The 22061-nt window shown below is 37.8% G+C and overlaps 2 protein-coding genes across 2 annotated transcripts in view; one reads left to right on the top strand and one right to left on the bottom strand.

The window, feature by feature from the left end:
- Positions 1–15436, bottom strand: part of ctu2 (cytosolic thiouridylase subunit 2 homolog (S. pombe)) — a 43549-nt gene extending 28113 nt beyond the window's left edge. Inside the window, exons 1-6 of the mRNA XM_039763256.1 lie at positions 14961–15436; positions 14383–14457; positions 9381–9459; positions 2330–2389; positions 2154–2214; positions 1710–1819 (exon numbers count right to left, since the gene is read on the bottom strand). Coding sequence (XP_039619190.1) covers positions 1710–1819; positions 2154–2214; positions 2330–2389; positions 9381–9459; positions 14383–14457; positions 14961–15019 — 444 coding nt within the window. The 5' untranslated portion in view covers positions 15020–15436. The remainder of the gene's footprint in view (positions 1–1709; positions 1820–2153; positions 2215–2329; positions 2390–9380; positions 9460–14382; positions 14458–14960) is intronic.
- Positions 15437–15522: 86 nt separating this feature from the next.
- LOC120535424 (E3 ubiquitin-protein ligase RNF166) overlaps positions 15523–22061 on the top strand; it is an 85731-nt gene continuing 79192 nt past the window's right edge. The window contains exon 1 of the mRNA XM_039763257.1: positions 15523–15916. Coding sequence (XP_039619191.1) covers positions 15759–15916 — 158 coding nt within the window. The 5' untranslated portion in view covers positions 15523–15758. The remainder of the gene's footprint in view (positions 15917–22061) is intronic.

Below are 22061 nucleotides of genomic sequence, written 5' to 3'. Positions count from 1 at the left end.
TCTAATTTTATGGCTTATTAGTGTTTTAACTCTACTGTGTCAGTTCATTCCTAAATCACAGATTATTTTTTCCTTTCTAATGATACATGTATCATCCAAGTGATCTGAAGCCAAAAACAAATGAGTAATTTTCACTTCTTCACTCTATCTTTAGTGTCTTTTTGAGCTCTTAATTAAACCAAATAGTGAATGATGAATACATATGGGTGGAAATGGAGACAAGGTAGATGGTTCCTGGTTGCTTTGTCATTTGCATCTTATTGCTACTAACAAGCAGTTAATACAATGAATAGTGTTTTAAGACGAAAATAAGCAATTAAGGGTTCAAAATCTTAACAAGCGAGACAACTAAAATGTATCAGAAAAATGTCTCTTGAACAATAAGTGCTTCATCAGCAATGAATGATTTCTCATGAAGCAATTGGGTTGGAACAAAAACCTAGAGCCACTGCGACCCTCAAGGACCAACGTAGCTCAGCCCTGATTTAAAGGTTTGGAGTCTTAAATAGCAAATTAACTGAATGAAGTTAATTAGTAGCAAAAGCTAGTCATTAATTAAGAAAACAGTCAGAATGAAAACCTGTAGCCACAGTGTCTCTCTGGGATTGGAACTGGCCACCCCTGGAATACAGTATACTGAGCAAATTGTGATTTTTTACTTTCTTCAATTACTATTCTATTAAAAGGAGAAGTACAGTACTTTTGAAGTCAGTAGTTTTTCACAATTGTGGCACATACTGATTTGCTCCAGAAACTTGCCCAGCAGATTACACTTGTGGGCAGGGGGGAATGGGGGAAAAAAAACAAGAGAACATGCCTTCTAATTTATCTAGCCCTGTTCATGTAAAGAAAATTGAGTTGAAAATAATTCTTTTTTTAATGACGGACAATTGGTACCGACTTTCCTTAGATAATAGTCCATGTTTCCTACTTCCAATGTCTGGCGTGAGTGGACTTAGAATATGAACAACAGCCTACATAAGGAATGCTACAAAGACAACTGGATACAAATGTAGGGTATAATATCAAGAATTATTCAAAAGTAACATGTTTTTGTAGCCAATTAGCAGAATATTGCATAAGAGGTAAAATGTTTCAGAAATGCAAATAACCTATGACAAGAAAACAAAATAATAAAATTGAGCATCTGTATATTCTTTCCTGTTAATGTAAACATCTTCAGCGTTCTTGAACCTAGTTTACATGAAAACCATCCACAGGTAAAAGCTACTTGTCAAACTGATAAGGAAAGAAGTCAGCAGGGAGGGTGGAATCTCACAAAACTAAAAGCTTAGCAAAATTATATGGATATTAACATTTTCAATAGGTTTGCAATATTAAGAAGTAAATTACTATACAGGAACAAGCTCGTCCTCAAAGTGGGCATATTCTGCAAGTTTTAAATCTAATATTTTACATTTCATTTGGTGCCTACAACTGTGAACTGCTGGAGATTTATGTTTAATTTACAAACATCTCTTTACTTATTAATGATGGATTCTGTGACAAATATATTTATGGCAGGAACTTATAAAAAATAACATCTAAACTATCAAAACTATCTAATTAATCATCTAATCTAAGTAAGTCAAACATTTTATAAAAAAATACTGTGTTCAGACATGTATTCACAAGGAAATATCAAAATCTGAAAACTACCCATTCAACACTTGACAACAGACAAAACCTACAAATGTTCTTAGCCTTACCTCTTCCAAGTAGACAATGACAAATGGGAATCCTGAAGTAGAGAAAATTGATTTTAAATCAGCAACTATTTTAGTTCTTTCTTCTTGGATTTTTCCACATGCAGCACCCTCTATGTAGAGAGAAAAATAATGAATGCTTGAAAATTGGAACGAATATGTCTCAGCTGAAATATGGCTTTTTGAGCAATGCCGGAGAGATGAATGAAGGGGTAAGCAGCACCCAGCACCACAGAGCTCTTTAAAGCAAGGAAAATTCACTACTCCAAAACAAACAGCAGTAGAACTACATGTACACAGACATTTTCTGTCAGCAAGTTAAATTATAAGCCACAATTAAATACACAGATGACAAAACAAATGTCTTCATAAAAATGCAGAACTGACAATTATAAAAATTATAATTAAGGATGTACTTAAAAGACATTAAAATGAGGAAGTAATTACCTTCTATATGGACTATCCCTGGAACAAAGCGAAGCTTTTTTGAAGCTTTATGACTCAGACCCTAAAAAGCAAAACACAGTTTATGACCACAACAAATTATAAAAATAAAGTTAAATTAAATTCACAATTTAACAAATGTGTTTGTATGTGTTTCATTTAGATTTTATAAAATCTACCTCTTGAACTTGAAACAGAAGTGAGCTGGATGAAGGACCACCTGAAACAGCAAGCAGTACCTATTGAGTACAAGGGAAAAAAAAATTTTTCGTCATATTGAATATTTATCTTTAATGTTCTGAGTACAAGAGATTTTCTTCAACATGAAAATTCTTATTGCCCATAAAATAATAATTATCAATCCTAATTAATGAATTATGCTCCAAAAGAATAAAGCAGTACATTCATTTATTTATTTTCTTGAATTCACTTAACTCCAGGGTCAGGCCAACCCTGAACAGAAGACTGAAACCAACCCTGGATTTGATGCCAGTCCACTGCAAGGCACAGTCCTGAACACAACCACGCTCAGCCACACTAGAATTGCCAACTAAGCTGAACAGTCCCTTCTTGGTATGTTAAACGAAACTCTTAGAACAGAGAGAAAAGGGAAAAAAAAATACCAAAGCAGAAAGAATTTGCAAACTACAAACTGTAACCATGCCTTGATTTGAACCAAGTCTCAAGGAACTTGAAAGTGTTGTGCTAACCACTGCACCTTGTGTCAACCTTCAAGCTGTTAAAAATTACATGAAACTTTTCTGATTTCAGAGACATTTGCAAAAGCTTATAAATAAAATAAAGAATGATTATCATTTTGTTTAAAAGTTCAATTTAAAGGTTTCCTTAAATTAAATCAAATGGTTTTAAATACTACATATTCAGACAGTGGAATTTATTTAGAATGCTTTCACCATTAAATCACAGTGTGTAAGAAGTACTATGTAACTAAGCGTTTTTCTGTGTAACCATATTTTTTGGGGTTTTTCACCAACGGCTAATATTATTAGAGGGCAGCATGATGTAGTGGTTAAAGTTTTGGACCTAGAACTTCAGACCCTGAGCTTGCAGCTGAAAACCACCAACTGACACTGTGTGACCATGAACAATTCACTTCATCCACCTGTTCTCCAACTAGAAAGAGAAAAAAAAAAACCTAATTGTATCTCAAATGTTGTAAATCACCTCAGATAAAAGGACAAGTCAAAAAATAAGTAACTAAATTATTATTATTAGGTCACTGGAGCTGCTATAGGATCATTCCATGTCAAATCAAACAATTTTCCAAAAATCCCAAGCACTTAGGGTTCAAAAAATTCTGAAAAAAATAACAGTCAACCCATGTTATCCAGGAGGCACCTTGTAAAATTATTTTGATGCAAGATCAATACTTTCCAAGATATAGCTAACTTTGTGAGGGAAGAGGGGTGTCAAATTTGCCAGTTTTTGTTGAGGGTCAAGTAAAACACAGGAAAAATATGGGGAAGCGTATTCTTTTGAAACAAAACAGGTAATCATTAGGAATAATGTCAAATTTCTGTATATATTATTATCATTTTTACCTATTTGTGATTATAATTGATGCCGTTCACTCAACTACAGTATTTCTATTTTTCATCAGTAGTACGTAGTTCTCCTTTATAGTCATAGATATGAATGTGTATGCAAAGCAGTGTTTGGAGTGGATATACATAAGTGCTGGCACCCTATATATTAAAATGAAGAGCGATGAGCACTGAGCAGTAACGGAGTATCACAACACGATCTCTGTGGCTTCCCCGATAGAAATTAAACTGTCACTATCTAAAACTGACATGGGAGTATTTTGCATTTTAAGCACCACAATCGAAAAGTGTGTGTTTGGTGGGTTTGGGAATTGGTTTGAGGCGAATCTCCCTTAAAGTTTTGAGCACTGCAATCATGTATTTGGGGTTGAGACAGGTTTTGGGTACCTCGGTTCCCCCTTGTACTTTTCAGCACCACAATCAGGGCTAGAAGTCAATGCAGTAGAACAGGTAACCAAGATGAGAGCAGGTAGTCATCAGCAAAAAAGAGCACTTGCTAAGTGTTGAGCTTTGCATTTTCTTTGAGCTTCAATGAACTTTCTCCATTTCACAACGTAATCACAACTCTTTGTTCACCCCATCTTAAGTGGTCTATCCATTCTATTAGTTAGTGGTGCTCTTCATGTGGTCCAACTTTAACTTCTGCTTTGTCCTCCATTTGCTTAAAGCACACAGAGCATGTAACTTAGCATAATTTTAACAAATCCAAAAGTACAAGATGTATCGACAAAGTATTTTTTTCTACAACATCACCAAATTTCAATTAAATCTGTCAAAGCATTTTTGAGATTTTGGGGTATTTAGCTTTTTTATGGGGAGGGGGGCCCCGGGTGTTTACCCCTTAAATAGTGATATCAAAATGTGTTTTCTTAGCAGACACCTACTGACCTAGCAGTACCAAATATCAGCTTTTTAACTAAATGGGACACAGAGTGAGTGTGTGAACTTTGCTTGCGCACGCACACATAACATATAATCAATCAAAAGGTTTGACACACTCAAAAATGTTCATGTTTTAGATAAAAATTGATACCTTTTTTATCATGATACCATTACACTGACTTAAAAATGTAGTCAGGGCATTACTAGTGTTCCTAAAAGCTCTTAATGCCTGAAATGACTGAATTTAAACTTGTTAAGGTTTCTTTATTTGCCATTTGTGCTTAAACCAACAGTCAAAGTACATTGGAATTCTTGTGCAGAGCTTTTTCAGAGTCATCACAGTAAACATTAAAAAAAACAAAACAATAAAACAATATAAATACATAATATGAATTATACCAACACTAAACAAAATGGCGGTAATATATACACAAATAAATACAATTATATTGCAGATATTGTGCAGTATTTCACATTTACAGTGGGTACGGAAAGTATTCAGACCACCTTCAATTTTTCACTCTGTTATATTGCAGCCATTTGCTAAAATCAATTAAATTAACTTTTTCCCTCATTAATGTACACACAGCACCCCATATTGACAGACAAAAAAAAAGAATTTTTGAAATTGTTGCAGATTTATTTAAAAAGAAAAACTGAAATATCACATGGTCCTAAGTATTCAGACCCTTTGCTCAGTATTTAGTAGAAGCACCCTTTTGAGCTAATACAGCCATGAGTCTTCTTGGGAAAGATGCAACAAGTTTTTCACACCTGGATTTGGGGATCCTCTGCCATTCCTCCTTGCAGATCCTCTCCAGTTCTGTCAGGTTGGATGGTAAACGTTGGTGCACAGCCATTTTTAGGTCTCTCGAGAGATGCTCAATTGGGTTTAAGTCAGGGCTCTGGCTGGACCATTCAAGAACAGTCACAGAGTTGTTGTGAAGCCACTCCTTCGTTATTTTAGCTGTGTGCTTAGGGTCATTGTCTTGTTGGAAGGTAAACCTTCAGCCCAGTCTGAGGTCCTTAGCACTGTGGAGAAGATGTTTGTCCAGGATATCCCTGTACTTGGCCGCATTCATCTTTCCCTCGATTGCAACCAGTCGTCCTGTCCCTGCAGCTAAAAACACCCCCACAGCATGATGCTGCCACCACCATGCTTCACTGTGGGGACTGTATTGGACAAGTGATGAGCAGTGCCTGGTTGTCTCCACACACTGAGGAGAGGCAAGACACATGACAGCCCGGATGGAGTTTGCTAAAAGACACCTGAAGGACTCTGAGATGGTGAGTAATAAGATTCTCTGGTCTGATGAGACCAAGATAGAACTTTTTGGCCTTAATTCTAGCAGAGAGTAATCTGGATGGAATGAATCTATACTAATAAAAGGCAAAGCCCTCACTGACTGACTGACTGACTCACTCATCACTAATTCTCCAACTTCCCGTGTAGGTAGAAGGCTGAAATTTGGCAGGCTTATTCCTTACAGCTTACTTACAAAAGTTAAGCAGGTTTCATTTCGAAATTCTACACGTAACGGTCATAACGGTCGACAACGTCCGCTATGTTGAACTTTATTTATGGCCCCATCTTCATGAAATTTGGTAGGCGGCTTCTCTGCGCTAAACCGAAACTGATGTACGTACTTATTTCGGTAGTATGACGCCACTGTCAGCCGCCACATTGAACTTTCCAACGTCACGAATTCTCCAACTTCCCGTGTAGGTAGAAGGCGGACCCCATCTTCACGAAATTTGGTAGGCAGCTTCCCTGCGCTAACCGAAACCGATGTACGATACTTATTTCGGTGGTATGACGCCACTGTCGGCCGCCATATTGAACTTTCCAACGGTCTTTGTTATCTATGGGCCCATCTTCAAGAAATTTGGTATGCGGATTCCCAACGCCAACCGAATCCTACATATATACACATATATATATACATACACACACACACATACATATACATACATATACACACGTTGTTGGCTGCCTGCCTATATAAGGGCATCCGTCGCTCTGGTCTCTTCATTCCCTTCCTTGCTTTGCCATGGTATTCACGTCTCCCTGCTGATAACTGCAGCCTTTTTATTTAATCCACGGCTTCTCCACTGTTTTATTGTTCGTTTATTACGATTATAGTTATTGTATAGGTATTTTAGACTTAGTTTACATTGTTCAGGTACCCATTTCCTTTATCGTTCCAACCGTACCCCCATTAACATGTCTATCGAGGTGATCACCATCGATCAAAGAACTGTCACTTACCGAGTGGATTCCATGCCCGGAGATGGCACCTGCCTTTTCCATTTTTTGTGTTACATATTGCACGGCCATATCAGGATCACTCTTGATATCCGGAGGAACATTGTGTCTTATGTATTGAATCACTGGGATAGGTTCAAGGTGTGGACTGATGACGGTACAGGAGATAATTATACTACACAGGAGCACTATAACAGTGAAATGCTTAAGCCCTTCACCTATGGTTCTGCATGTGAGTTGATGGCTGCCGCTGAATTGTTCGGTTGTCGCTTTCAAGTGTACCGAAATGGCCAAATATTTTACACCTTTGGACAACCGCCAATGCCTCTTAAACATCTTAAATTCACAGGTGACGATTCGAGTAGTGGACACTTTGATGTTTATGAATATTTCAACTCTCAAAAGCTGGATGCGAAGTTATCGATGAAACCGGTTGTATGCTTACAATGCTTGACAGATGCCGAATGTCACTTCAACACAACAAGTCCTGCAAATACTAACGTAATTGAAACAAACCATGAAACTCAAACCGATTATGACAGCAGCAATCCAAGCTGTGAGATTTGAGGCAAGATTGCTTTTCACATGGCCAACTGTACGTGCATGCTCAAGAGTAAGCTCAGCGCACAGCTTGGTCATATTACAACCGAAGGGCCGAACTGACAATGTGGCAAACAAAGAGATCCTTAACAAATAATTATTGGTATATTTTCCCTCAGTTTAAAAAGGTTTACTTTTCTTCTTGATAAAAATTTTAAGGCAGTATTTCACCGCTGCGAAGCGCGGGTATTTTGCTAGTCCCTGATAATTCCCTCTGCTCTTTTCCGACAGCAATGTGCGTACATAGAGTCCATAGAAGGAAGTTTTGCTCCTATGATCCTCTCTGGAGTCTTTATGACTCTTTGCAAAGCCTTCCTCTCTGCCTTTGTGGTGTTCCAATACCAGACAGTGATGCCTGCGGTAAGAATACTCTCCGTCAGTCCTCTGTAGGCCTGGGTAAGAGGGCGATAGTTCAGGCCGGCTTTCCTGAGCAGCCTAATAAAATAAAGCCTTTGTTGGGCTTTTTTCACTGTGGCTGTGGTGTTAAGAGTCCAGCTCAGGTCTGATGTAACCAGGAGTCCCAGGAATCTGTGGCTGTCGGCCCTCTCTACCTCAGTCCCTTTGATGAGAAGAAACCGTAGAGGGGGTGGATTCTTCCTAAAGTCCAGTATTATTTCTTTGGTCCTGTCGGTGTTGAGGATGAGGTCATTCTCCTCTCCATAGACAAGAATGTTGTTTACCAGGGTCCTGTAACCTGACTCATCTCCCACCGACCTCCAAACCAACCCCCGTAATAGAAATAGAAATGGAATGAATTAAAAATTAAAACAGTAATATGTCAATTGTGAACGCTGGCCCCAGCACAGACAGACGGACGACATATTTTTCTCCACACACTGTTTATTATGTACAATATATACAAAGTTATAAATTCGTGCACTCACGAAACCCCAGTGCCTTCTGCACCGAATCCCCCAAAAGTCCAGGGCCCACAGTCACTGTGCCTTTCCACTGGCCGCCTCCTGTCCTCTCTCCAGCTCCGTCTACTTCCTCCCGACTTCCACCACTGACTGGAGGGAGGCGGCCCCTTAAATAATGCCCCGGATGAGCCCCAGGTGTTTCCAGCCTCTTCTCCTTAGCCACGCCCCAGCGTGGCGGAAGTGTCGGCTGCTTTCCTGGCGGCTCTCCGGCGCCACAAAGTCTTCCCCGGCACTTCCTGGTGTGGCGGAAGTGCCGGCTCCCGGATAATTAGGCCCTGGGGCGCCACCTGGCGGTGGCCACGGGTCCCTTCAGGGCTGGGCTTCCATGCCCTGTACCCGAGGCCCCCTGCCTAACCAGGACGGACGCCCCCACTCTGTCTGGAGGAGGCACTTGCCCTCCTCTTGTCCTCCAAGGCGTCCCGGCCGGGCTCCAGCCCCAGCCGCGGACCATACGGGATAAACCGGCATCGGAGCGCCGCCTGACGGTGACCACGGGCCCCTACAGGGTAGGGCTTCCATGCCCTTGACCCGTGGTCCCCAACAGAACCAGGACGGACGCCCCCTCGCGGTGTGGGGGAGGCACAAGCCCTCCTCTCGTCCTCCTGGGCGTCACACAATATATAAATGCACTGGTGTGAACTACGGACTACAAAATCAACTCTAAAATTCCTGATTCTATGGATCTGAACATGTTTCTTCTTAAAATGTTAATGGAGATAGATGCATTCAGATATTGAGGAAAATGGTTTGCCTTGCTGAGCTTTGCCTACAAAAACTACTGCAGAAGTCATTAAGGTTTGCAGACTAGTGCTATTGAAAAATACAAACTACCGTATCATTTTACTTTCTATATAACTACTGTATATCATAAATAGTGAAGTGGTCTTTAACCATTTATAACAATTCGATAATAGCATCATAAGGAAAAATAACCCCAACATTATTAACTCACAGATATATTACAATTCTGAAGCTAAAAAAAAAAATACTAACATACCTTTTCTCCTGGGAAAACAAGGCGATTCTTCCCCAGCATGGCACGGAATTTATGAACAAAATACTCCTTAAAGCAATTCCTGGACAGGAAACAATTTATCTCATTAGTGTCACTCCAACATACATAAACAAAGTGTCACAAAATTCTAGAAGTACAGCTTGTGAAAGGCATGTTTTTCAAAATATCATCTTTAAATTAATAACACATAGAGCATGTGCCAATACATTAAGTAAAATTAATATCTGTAATAAAAATGGCTATTAGACAAGAAGTGCAATATGTCCAGATCGAGTGACTACTATTCCCAGGGTAGTTTGACTCCATACATCAATGAAATTGACTCATTGTAAGAAATAAATTAATAAACTTATGAAGAGACAGCTTAAAGTATAGCACACTCAGGAAAAAAGTTAGCCCTGACTAAAGTTAGATATTTTGCTTGTTGAAATGTCTGGAATGAAGTATTTCTTGTCTTCAAATGCAATTCTGTGGAGATAATGCAATAAAATGTTACACAGAAGTGTAGCTAAAAGTAACATCTCAGACACCTCAAGAATAGTAAGTTACTTGACCCAGTAAATGAGCAGGAATTGTGTAATTGTGTTGGAATTAACACCCTTTTCTTGTTTAACCTTTTGCCATATTCGTATGCAAATAATTGCACTCTAAATAACAAACAATCACTGCCCACAAAGTTGTAAAGACTTTGATGAACTTCTATTATAGAAATATAAAGTTATAATTTAGCTTCTAAATTTTAATGTCAGTTAAACTAAAAAACAGTAACTAGAAGGTGACCAAGAGTTGCTTTGTGGTTAAGTTTGCGAGAGGAAAAAATGCAAGCTACAAAAATAAACTTTACAGATGTACTCTGTCATGGCCCTAAATTTAGCTAATTTACATCAGCCACATATTCAATAAAAGCAGGTTTTATTTTGATAAATATTATAAAGGCACTGTCACTTGGCAAGCGATATTTGTGATGTTAGAACTCATCTATGCAAACCAGTCTATCAATATATTATCCTGAGCTGTCTAGGGGAAAAAAGATCTAAATCCTTTTTTCTATCCCATAAGATCTGTGTTTTATCATTAATTACTGATGTGATTCTTGGTCTGATTGAGTAAATATGCTTCTAAGCCGTTTATCCCATGGCTGGGTATTGTACCATTGAATCTGCCAGATGGCATGTGTTGGTAATAAATGATATTCTGTTTCAGCATTTGTGTTTAGAGTGCACAGAAAAACAATAATGCAATCTTAGAGAGTGATATCTATTGAAAAGGTTTTTTTAACTGTACATTTCTAGTCAGTGCCATATCACTTTAAACCTTTTGTTTATTTTAAATTTTTGGATTTTAAGGGGGTAGAAACTTCAATTGGAAATGTATTTAACAGGTTTTTTATTTGAAAAGGTAAGAATTAGAGAGAATAACTGTATTGGATGTTTAAAGTTGTTGGAGGTCTTTTCAACTTGCATGTATTGTACTTTTTTCTTTCACAGAAGAAAATGAAAATAAGATGTGGACTCTATTAAAGGCACTGTTCCCCGATACTTGGTTGCACAACATTTGGCAATGATTGTACCCATTTATAAGTTTATTATATACCCTTCTGCTGGTATTTTCTCCCACTCTTCAGTTGATTTTTGTTCTAGATCTTGAATAATTCATTTTACAAACAGCCGATTTCAGCTCTTTCCAAGGCTTTGCAGTTGGACTGAGATCAGGATTCATTGTAGGCCAATTTAACACAGTTAATTTTATCCATTCCAATCATTCTTTCATGCATATTCTACTCTGCAATGCCCTGGGAATCTTCAGCTTTCTCTTATTATGTTCAAGATCTCCAGAACCAGAAACGACAAAGTAAAGCAAATCAACAACATTATGGAACCTCAATGGTATTTACCTGAAAGTCGGGTGTACTTCTTTTCATTAGCTTCACATTGTAGCCTAAAAGCAAATTGCTGGTGAACACTGACAAATAATTCTACTTTTATCATATCACAGAACATTTTTCGAGAAAGATTCTAATTTGTCTAGGCAAATTTGGGTGAAAATTAGCTGCACCTTTTATATTTGTCTTTCAACAGCAAGGTCAACCTTGGCCTTCATTCAACAGCTATTTTCAGTTTCGTGTGCAGCATTTGGTAAAAGTTAAAACCATCACTCCAGATCACCTTTAAGTTCTTTGGATGGTTTATATGGTATTTTTTCAACAGTTTGCACTAACCTCCGGAGACTTAGGTGATCAATTTTCTCAGTCCAACCACATCTTGAGGGGTTTTTGAGAGTTACCATGAGCAGCAAACATCTTAATAACACGGTGAACTGTTCGAGAAAGAATGCCAAGCTCTTTGGAGAGGACTTTGTTCCCTTTTGCATTTTTATGCTTGATGACCATATTTTTCTGTTGGTCCCAGACAACTCTCATCTTTGGCATTGTCAATAAGGAACAGGGAACGAAAGTTACCTTTTAGAAGCATTAAAGGCATCATTCATGCTTTAATTCACGTCATGCAAGTACTGACAATCTGTTACAGTCTAACTTCACTGTAGCGAGAACCCTGCTTTTACAATCAAATTGTTTCAAATTGGTCAAAAGGGAACCAATAGTTGTGTCAGAACATCTTTTCAGCTTTTATATAATTTCCTCTTTTTAATTTTTACAGTTTGATCCTGTGATGCTCTGTATCAAACAAAAGAGTGTTTATAGACCAAAGCAGTTTCACTGTCCATTTTTTTCCCCAAGAGATACTGGACAATGTACACAATATATCTAAAATGCAAGAGTGAAAGTAAAATTGACCACAAATATCTATGGTCATGAATAAATAAAGACAAACCATGGACAACAAAGAAAATCCCTCAAAAGGCAAAGACACATATATGGCTATCATAGTGTAGCAACGTTGGAAATGCATTATGAACTGAAATTAAAATGAGGAATCTGTATCAAATGAACAATTTTTTCCACATGCACACTTTTCCAAATGTTTTTACTTCATCGTATAAAATTAAGGTATTAAAGACAATTGCTTTTAAACTAATGAAAGAATGCAAAATCAACAAAAGAAGTGCTCAGCTACTGAACTAAAATAAGTTTTTATTTTACACAAACCTTCAACAATATATACCTCTAACAACTTTAATATTTTTGTCCCAATAAACTTATTATTTGAAAATGTTTTGCTTCTCTGAGTTGTGTTGAGCAATGGACCGTTATACAACAGTTCATATACCCAGTAAAAGGCTAGATTACACCATTATAACCTTAATAACCTGGATCTGCGCACTTAACTTTTACCATAATTATCTAACTTAAGGCACATGTAACTAAATTGAAATCCTTATTTAATGTTTCCAGATATTGTGTCAAACTTTATACTATATAGATTATGCTTTCCCAACTGAAATACTTCAATGTTATTGCAATTTGTAAACATTAGCTAACTATTCCACAACAAAATACATTTAAATGAGTGCACACAACACATCATTGCATTCTCAAACCTATTTAATCCCATTTACGGTCATAGCAGGGCCAGCAGCATTATGTGCAAGGCTGGAAATAACCCTGGACAGGGTATCAGTCAATCCCAAACACACAATTTACTCTACAGTCAAACAAATGCATTTTTCTTTTAATGCAGTAATAAACACTTCAAAACCCAATATATATTAAAATTGTCAGATCTCTATACTCAGACTTCTGAAGCTACCCTCAGTAACAAGCACAACTGTGTAAACCTACTCTGAAAGGGGTGCTAGTTTATCACGGTGCACAATCTGGCTCACACCCCACACACTTACTTTTAGACTGAATGAATACAACTAGGACCAATTGCAAGTCAAATGCTAGTAAGTGGTACACAAGAGGAGTGAAATAAATGCACTGAAATCACTTTAGTTTTTATGTGTGTGGTGTCTCCTAATTCACTGGTACACAGAAACCCCCCACATGATATAAAGTTAAAGGTGTCTTGATACCCAGTTATGCAAGATGTTAAGCTTTAAGGGGTTCCTCCCTTTTTTGCCCTCTTGACCCAAAACACACATTTTAGGCCATTTTTGACCATATTCTGTGAAGGTAATTACACCGTTATGATATGAAGTAAACCAATTGGTGTCTTCAGCAGAAAAGATCAAAAGTTGTTTATGTCACATCAACCACCTCCAGGGGTTGACCTCCTCATGAGAAATGAGGGTTCAAAGTTCTTTTCATAAAACTTCAAACAAAAAAACAATAATAATAATAATATGGATCAGTAAAATATGCATGTCTTGTTTTATGGTACTTCAAGGTTGCTGATCACAAATATAATATTTTTGATATTTGATTCTTTACTGGTAGTTCTAGCCACCCCCAGAAGGTTTAAAACGACAAATTTCACACAAACATATGGGGCATTGTTTTAGACTAAAGTATTTCAAGTGATTACAAATACAATGTTATTTTGATCTTTTATTAGGGATCAAGATCTCTATGGACAAGTATCAAAGACCAAAAATGTCATATTTCTGTTACAATTGAGAATATTTAAACTTTAAAAATTTAAAGTGAACCAGTCATTTTAATATTTCTAATATTTGATACAACTGTTCTAGTTTATTACTCTATCGTGTACTTCTACCTCATGATGTACATTTCTATTGAACACCCCAAATTCAGGAAGTATTAAACGAAGTCAGACTTTGTACTTCTGAGGACTGTGAAATTCTGTTTCGGCATTAATACAAAAAGTAACACTTTAACATTATATTAACTTATTATTAACATTAACTTTATATGCAGAAGTAAGTGACTTGAAAAACTACTAAGTGGCAAACATCCACAAATGAAATGACAGAGTACAATGAACTTCCTACTAAGCACAACCTTAACCAATTAACATAAATATCAAAACTACAAACATGTTTTTTATCGTATATGACCTTATAAATTCAAAACAATGATTTTACAAGAGTCAAATAACACAGAAATATAAGCATACGGTACCGACAAAAAGCATCTCCAACTCTAATAATCAGCACGGCGGGACTTTCTTTACATTTCATGCACTTCGATGAAATCCTGAAAAATAAACATAAATTTGTCAAGAAATATCCGTAATGTTAGGCCAAGGAGATCATGCTACTATCAAATCAAAGAGGAACCTAATATCCAATATCTAACGTCCTACTTTTTTGTTACGTGTTGCCATTAATAAATTGGGAATGAGCCTATATTTAGGAAAAAAATGTACTTGTCATTTAATGTTGTTTTACTGTCTTCAATTGAATACTGGTCATGGAGGATTTAAAAACTTTCGCTATGCTTTAAGCGTTTCACTTACCAGCCGACTTTTTTGTAATTAAGTTTGCAAATCATATATTGTTAGTATTGAATAATTTACATGTACAAGCAGATGAATATAGTTTAATAGTATCAGAAAGCAGAACAAATAAACAACAGACACTTAGCCGGCATTTAACAAATAACAGTCTCACAGGTACAATAAATGTTAATTTGAACAGGTGTCCGAAAAAAACTAAATAAAGCATTGGTTCATATTACTGTAAATGTTTTTTTTTTACCTTTCAACGTTGTCTGTTCCCATGCCGTCTTCATTACTCCCCTCATCCAGGTCACACATGGCGAAAAATAAATTTAACAGATAAAAAAATCATGCAAAGTAACTACACTATTTAAAATTGACCAGATATTCAAAACCAGCAAACCGTCACTTCAGGTGCTGCAGTAGCTTGTAGGCAGCGAGTGTTGCTCTATCCCAAAACGTGTCTCGTCAGTCTTCAACTCTTTCGCGCTTCCCGATGACGTACAACACAAATGCGCAGCGTCCTTATTCTTTGGGGACAATAACCACAACAGACATGCCGAAGCTAAACGTTCTGCAGTTTTGTCGTTAGAAATGTCACCTCTATTTTTAGATTAGATATGGCATCATACACTCATTTACTGGATCTTTTTGGCTTTTAACTTAACAAGAAGTAACTCCACTCCTTAGAACGCCTCAGTCACGGTGCTATGTTATGGATTGGAAACCCTTTCTCGAGCTTTTGACCGTGACGTTCTATTTTTAGTGTTTTCTGGGTATTGTAGTGTTTCACTCTGTAGGGTTTAATTGTAATAGATATGAAGAAGACTACACTTCCCTACTATCTGGCTCCGTAATGTAATGTATACTTCCGCCCTTCAGTGTTGGCGCTACCTCTTTCGGTCGCTGCGCTGATGTCGTATCTAATGTTTATTCTCCTCCGCCCCTCCCCCCTCACTATCTATCCTGCTCACACACTTTGACACATACATCAAGCGGGGGAGAGGGAGACGCGGTTGGTTTTCTGTTCTGGTCGTGTCCCTGTTGTTCCGCTTTCATGATGGCGATGTTCCGCAGTTTTGTATCGGGTGTCCAACAGAAACAACAGCAAACGAACGGGGCAACAACGGGAGACAGTCTGGAAAGCCAATATTCCTGCCCCATCTGCCTGGAGGTCTACCACAAACCCGTCAGCATCGGAAACTGCGGACACACGTGAGTGAGAAACAAACAACTCGAATCAATACGTAAGATAATGTTCATCGTCGTTCTAACTGAGGAAGAAAAGAAGATCCGTTTGCGTGCAAATGGAGTGTTCGTTTGGGAAAAATAACGGGCAGAAAGGTGCAGCGTGGATATGTGGCAGCTGGTGTGACAAAGAGGATGCAAACTTAACGCAAGCCGCTGGACTGAAGCTGGCCGTACGGAGGTGGTGCACACATATCTTATGGGACCGTTTTACAGCCCGTTTAATTGCAATTGTGTTGAGTGCGCTTGTCTGTCACCTGTAGTTTCAGCAAGGAAAGATTGGATCGTGTTCAAGTTGGGGTGTTGTTTTTTGTTATTGGGGAACCTGTCCATTGGTATACAATTAATACCCCACGGAGTTTCACAGTAATAATAGATAAGAGAGGGAGGATGGTCTTTTAAGCGAAAAATCCAGTTATCTAAAAGACGTTTTTAGGATCAGTGTGCAGTTCTTTTGAAATCGGTTACTCGCAGCATATTCGTGTAATTCTACAGAACACAAAGGACTTGGGGGAGAAACAGAGTGTTATTCTTAAGATCTCGTTCGAATGTATCCTAGGCACGCACACGCTGCAGGGATTCCCTGCTCAACTCGGTTGCATTATACCAATTTGTATCAGGGTGTTTATTGGACAGTGTGTCGTCGTAGATCAGACTGGAAAGTACCTATGTACCTGGACAACTCCGCAGTAGAGGTCCGATTTTTTTTTTAATTTAAGGGTAAACAGGGGACAGCTATACATAACGTGTGCAATTTTTTTCCGGAGAAGTTTAAAAAAAAAACTGTTATCAATAGGTGATCATGTACAGCAAGGCAAAGATGAGCCCATTTGTTGGCAATGCTATAAGTGCAGACGATCACGAGCTGCTTGTCATCGTTCGACACCAGGAGGCGGGGTTGTTGTGCTTGCTAATGTCTCATCGGGGAATAAAGAAAGAAATCTTATTTTATGTAAAAGCAACTTTTTTAACTAGTCGGATCTAACGCGGTAAGGGGGTTTGAATTAGTAAGTGTCCGAAGAACACCAGTTGTTACCAAGCAGCCGTGTGAACCGCTACACAAAGGAAGCTAATCTAGCTGGCTGGACTGTGAGCGCGACCCACCGCAAAACTGTGTACAAAATTGAGAAACAAAAAAAAACAGAAAAACGGATGTCATCTACCAGGAACTGTTAGTTTGCGTTTAATAATTTTTTATGGCCCACCTTAATGAAATGTTTAGTTTTAAACTACATTGGGATACCTGTTAATTGTACAGTTATTAAGTTTACAGTTATTTTAGTGTATTGATGGTCTGCAGTTCTGTCTTTGCACGCGAGTTAATAGACAAGCGAAAATTTCGTTGTACCACGATGCATGTGTAAAGCAAATTACACGATCAAAAGCTCTAAATTCTTTGCATAACCAACAAGCTGTTATGTACAGCTTAAGTTTAACTAGACTCTTAAAATGCTTCTCTAAGAAAAAAATGTATAATTTTCATGCAAAAATCTAAATATTCTGGATTTTCTATTGAGGAAGTTTTAAAGGCAAGGGATGTACGAAGTTGTTTTTAATTATTTCCTGAGTGGTTTTTAATTGATTTTTTTTTAAAAATTGTATCTGTACACAAACAAACTGTTCTGCCCAGCCTAAGTTTAGTTATACTCTTAAAATGCTTCTATAAGGAAATGTCTATCATTTCTATGCAAAACAAAATCAGTTTATTCTGGATTTTCTATAAAATAAGCTTTAAGGGCATTTACAGAGTTGTTTTAAATAATTCTCTGAAAGGTTTTTAATCAGTCTTTTTTATTAGTATGTCAGTGTAAATTAGAGATGTACATTAGTAGCTGGAGCAGCTCAAGACCTGATATGAATCCTGCCCTGGTACTGTCAGTGTTGGGTTCCCAGGATATCCTTGTGTCCACATGAGCGTTTCTCTCTGTCTCAAAGATGGCATGTGTTGATTCATTGCTTACTCAAAGTTGCACATTTATCAGTGAGAGTGAGGATTGAATCTAGCCTTCCACTCATTGCTGCTGGAATAAACAACTCTTCTGTGCAGCCATGAATTGCCTCAGAATTTTCAGAGAATTGGTAAAGCTGATCTAGGAATATGCCCTGGAATTGTTGGCATACATATAAAGATGCATCTTTAGGCAAATGTAACCTGACTTATGTTATTTTTCTAACTGTTTCAGTGTGGTTCATTATTAATCAAGAATGTTTTTATTTTTCTTACATGTGTTTATTGGAAGTGTCCATTTTGTGAAATTTTAACAGCATTGCCATTTTGTAAAACTACTTGCAGTTAAGCTTACCCTGCTGCTGCAGTATTTTCTTTCTTCATTTTGGTTTTGGGTGGCATCGTATTTCTTATTTAACAAAATGAACACTTTAGGGAAGTTACAATGTTTATTGCTTTCATTTGCCTTGTGAAACCCTTGATGATAAGGGTGCTGTGGTACATAGTTTTGTCAAACAGCTCTTATCTTATATTTTATTCACAGAACCTGAGAAACAGCAGTATTTGCTTTGAAAAGATAGTTACAGATTGGAGCTGAAAGTTATTGAGCTGTGGCAGCTGCCTCTGTAGTGCCACTGAATTTATACATTTTTTTATAGACTAGGTGTATATTAGGGCTGCAACTGGTGATTATTTTGATAATCAGTCTGGCAATTGTTTTGTCAATTAATCAATTAGTTAGATTGTAAAAAAAATAAATAATTTACAACTAAACACATGAAGTGCGTTAAATGAAACCTTTCACCAATTAAACAGGTCTGTCTACATTTTTCAGAAATATATTTTTTACAAATAAATGACTTATTGATATTTTAAACAAAACATGAGTTTTTATACATTTATATAATAATACATTGAAAATAAATAGAAATAAAACACTTAGTAGCACTTATGACTCTGGTTGTGCAATGAACACACAAACAACATTTCCTTTAAACACAACAGTTTTTAAGAAGTTAACTACACTCACAATTTGGCTTATGTATTTAGAATCACATAAAACAACACTTAAAAGTAAAACATTTAATATAATTTATTTTTTTTCAGTTTCTGTAAAAAGAGACAGAACAGACATTGGTAATGCATCATTTAAATATCTGACCACCATAATATTTCACCACAGAAGAATCTGTTGCAGCCTCATGACTTTATTAGTTTAATTTTATTTGGTAAGTGTACAGTATTGTTTGAACTTAATTCAGCACAACAAACACAGATGTCATATGTTGGGGAAATGTCCAGACTACTTTCCTTTTGCAGCAAAACAAGTGGTTTCATTTGTGTGAAACTCAGTTCTTTCTTTGCTAAGTAGTATGCTGAGTTTATTTGAACTGAAAGTTCATATCTTTTGGCATCATCATTTTTATGTGTGTTTAGAAACCTGTTTACTACCACAGATTGTTTGACACATTTGCTTGCAGCCAACACACTGTCGCAGCCTGCTTGCTGCATGTCATTTGCTATTGAGAGTGTGCTGTTAGGTTTTCAAGTTTGAAACTTTGTGAATTTGCCATTAAATCTGTTTTACCGGCTACACCAGGATTGCTGAAGCAGTACTTGCACATTATCACTTCTTCCTCCAGATTGTGTATGAGCCAGTTGAATTCGGATAGCTGAATAGTCCTCAGAATGAGCGATATATCATGGATGATGTGTTGTGAGATTCACTGTCACATTCTTGCGGGGCTTTTGATTTCTTTTGCAAATTAGACTGAAAAAGAAGTTTTTCAGGCACTTACATTTTCTCATAGCCATTTTTTGTAAACACACACACGCTTAATGTTACACGTGTTTGCAAGTGTGTAATGCAGCATCTTAATTTAGCAGAGTGACCATGTCAAAAAAAAAAAACAATGTGGAAAGTGAAAATCTGAACTTTTACTAGCTAGTGGCTAATGACACATATTTTTAGTTACCTATCATGAACATCTGTCATATACTAGTATTTTCATATACTAGTGTTTTATTCGCACTGTAGAGGGCTGGACTGTGAAAGTCATGTCATTATGCCTAGCCTGGCAAACACTGCATTTATATATCTGTGTCACAAAATGCTGAAGTAACATTCAACTTACTGGGATGATGATGAGTCTTCAAGTGTGTTTCCTATTCAGATGTTTGTGCATCTCCGTTGTACACTCATGCCATACAAGGTCAGACTTGCACATTTTGCAACTCACTTTTTTTCCTTGCATTCAGAGTAAAATGCTCCTGAACTCTTAAGTCACACTGTCTTTTCTGGCACTAGTTTACCATCTGCCTTTTTTTAAAACCGTTCACAACTGAATGAAGTAGTGATGCAGTTGCATGGTACAATGTACTCAGCCTAATGACATAACCAGTTAATTGATGAAAGAGATTGTTGCCAATGTTTTTAATAATCAATCATTATCAATTATGGCGATTAGTTGTTGCAGCCCTTGTGTTGTATGTGTGTTTGTGTGCGTGTGTATATAATATACACAATATATATATATGCACTGCTCACAAAAATTAAAGGAACACTTTTTTTATTGGGCCTTGCATGAAATCAATTAAACCTGTCTGATAATTTTCTGGTTGGTTAAGCAGCTGAGGTCATTGTTAATCACTTTCAGCTGTATTGGTGTTCATGGACTTAACGACAGGTGCACTAAAGTGACAACAATTAGAAAACCCTCAAAACAGAACTGGTTTTATATGTGGAGGTCATTTCAAGTTTCTCCCTCTTGATCTTTTTTGGCTGGTTTTCCACTCGTGCTAGTTTTGGCTCGAGTAATTATCTCTACTGGCAGTATGAGGCGATTCCTTAACCCTACAGAAGTTGCACAGGTTGTCCAACTTCTCCAGGATGGCACATCCACACGTGCTGCAGCAAGAAAGTTTAATGTGTCTCCCAGCACAATCTCCAGAACATGGAGGAGATTTCAGGAGACTGGCTGTTATTCTCGGAGAGCTGGACAGGGCCGTAGAAGGTCCTCAACCCATCAGCAGGACCGATACCTGCTCCTTTGTGCAAGGCGGAACAGGCTGAGCACTGCTCGTGCCCTACAGAATGACCTCCAGAGGGCCACTGGTGTGAATGTCTCTACCCAAACAATCAGGAACAGACTTCATGAAGATGGCCTGAGGGCCCGACGTCCTGTAGTGGGCCCTGTGCTCACTGCCCAGCACCGTGGAGCTCGACTGGCATTTGCTCAAGAACACCAGAATTGGCAAGTCCGCCACTGGCCTGTACTTTTACAGATGAGAGCAGGTTCACCCTGAGCAGCTGTGATAGACGTGAAAGAGTCTGGAGAAGACAAGGAGAACGATATGCTGCCTGCAACGTCGTTCAACATGACAGGTTTGGTGGTGGGTCAGTGATGGTCTGGGGAGGCATATCCATGGAGGGACGCACAGACATCTAAATGGTGCTCTGACTGCCATAAGGTATCGAGATGAAATCCTTGAACCCATTGTCAGACCCTACGCTGGTGCAGTAGGTCCTGGTTTCCTCCTAATGCACGACAATGCCCGGCCTCATGTGGCAATAGTATGCAGGCAGTACCTGGAGGATGAAGGAATTGAAACAATTGAATGGCCTTCACGATCCAATGACTTAAAACCCAATAGAACATCTGTGGGACATTATGTTTCGGTCCATTAGTCGCCGCCAGGTTGCTCCTCAGACTGTACAGCTCAGGGATGCCCTCATTCAGATCTGGGAGGAAATGCCACAAGACACCATCCGTCGTCTCATTAGGAGCATGCCCGACGTTGTCAAGCATGCATACAAGCTCGTGGGGGCCACACAAGATACTGAAAAGCATTTTGAGTAGCAGAAATTAAGTTTTTGAAAAATGGACTAGCCTGCCACATCTTCATTTCACTCTGATTTTAGGGTGTCTACACAATTGAGCCCTCTGTAGGCAGAAAACTTTTATTTCCATTAAAAGACTTGGCATCCTTTTGTTCCTAAGACATTGCCCTGTCGTTATTTGTATAAATATCCAACTTCATATTGAGATCTGATGTATCTAATGTGTTTCTTTAAAGTGTTCCTTTAATTTTTGTGAGCAGTGTATATATATATATATATATATATATATATATATATATATATATATATATATATATATATAT

The sequence above is a fragment of the Polypterus senegalus genome, chromosome 9 (genome assembly GCF_016835505.1).
Source record: "Polypterus senegalus isolate Bchr_013 chromosome 9, ASM1683550v1, whole genome shotgun sequence".
Lineage (NCBI taxonomy): Eukaryota > Metazoa > Chordata > Cladistia > Polypteriformes > Polypteridae > Polypterus > Polypterus senegalus.
The sequence above is the reverse complement of the archived record's forward strand: the minus strand, read 5'-3'. Positions and strand labels throughout refer to the sequence as shown.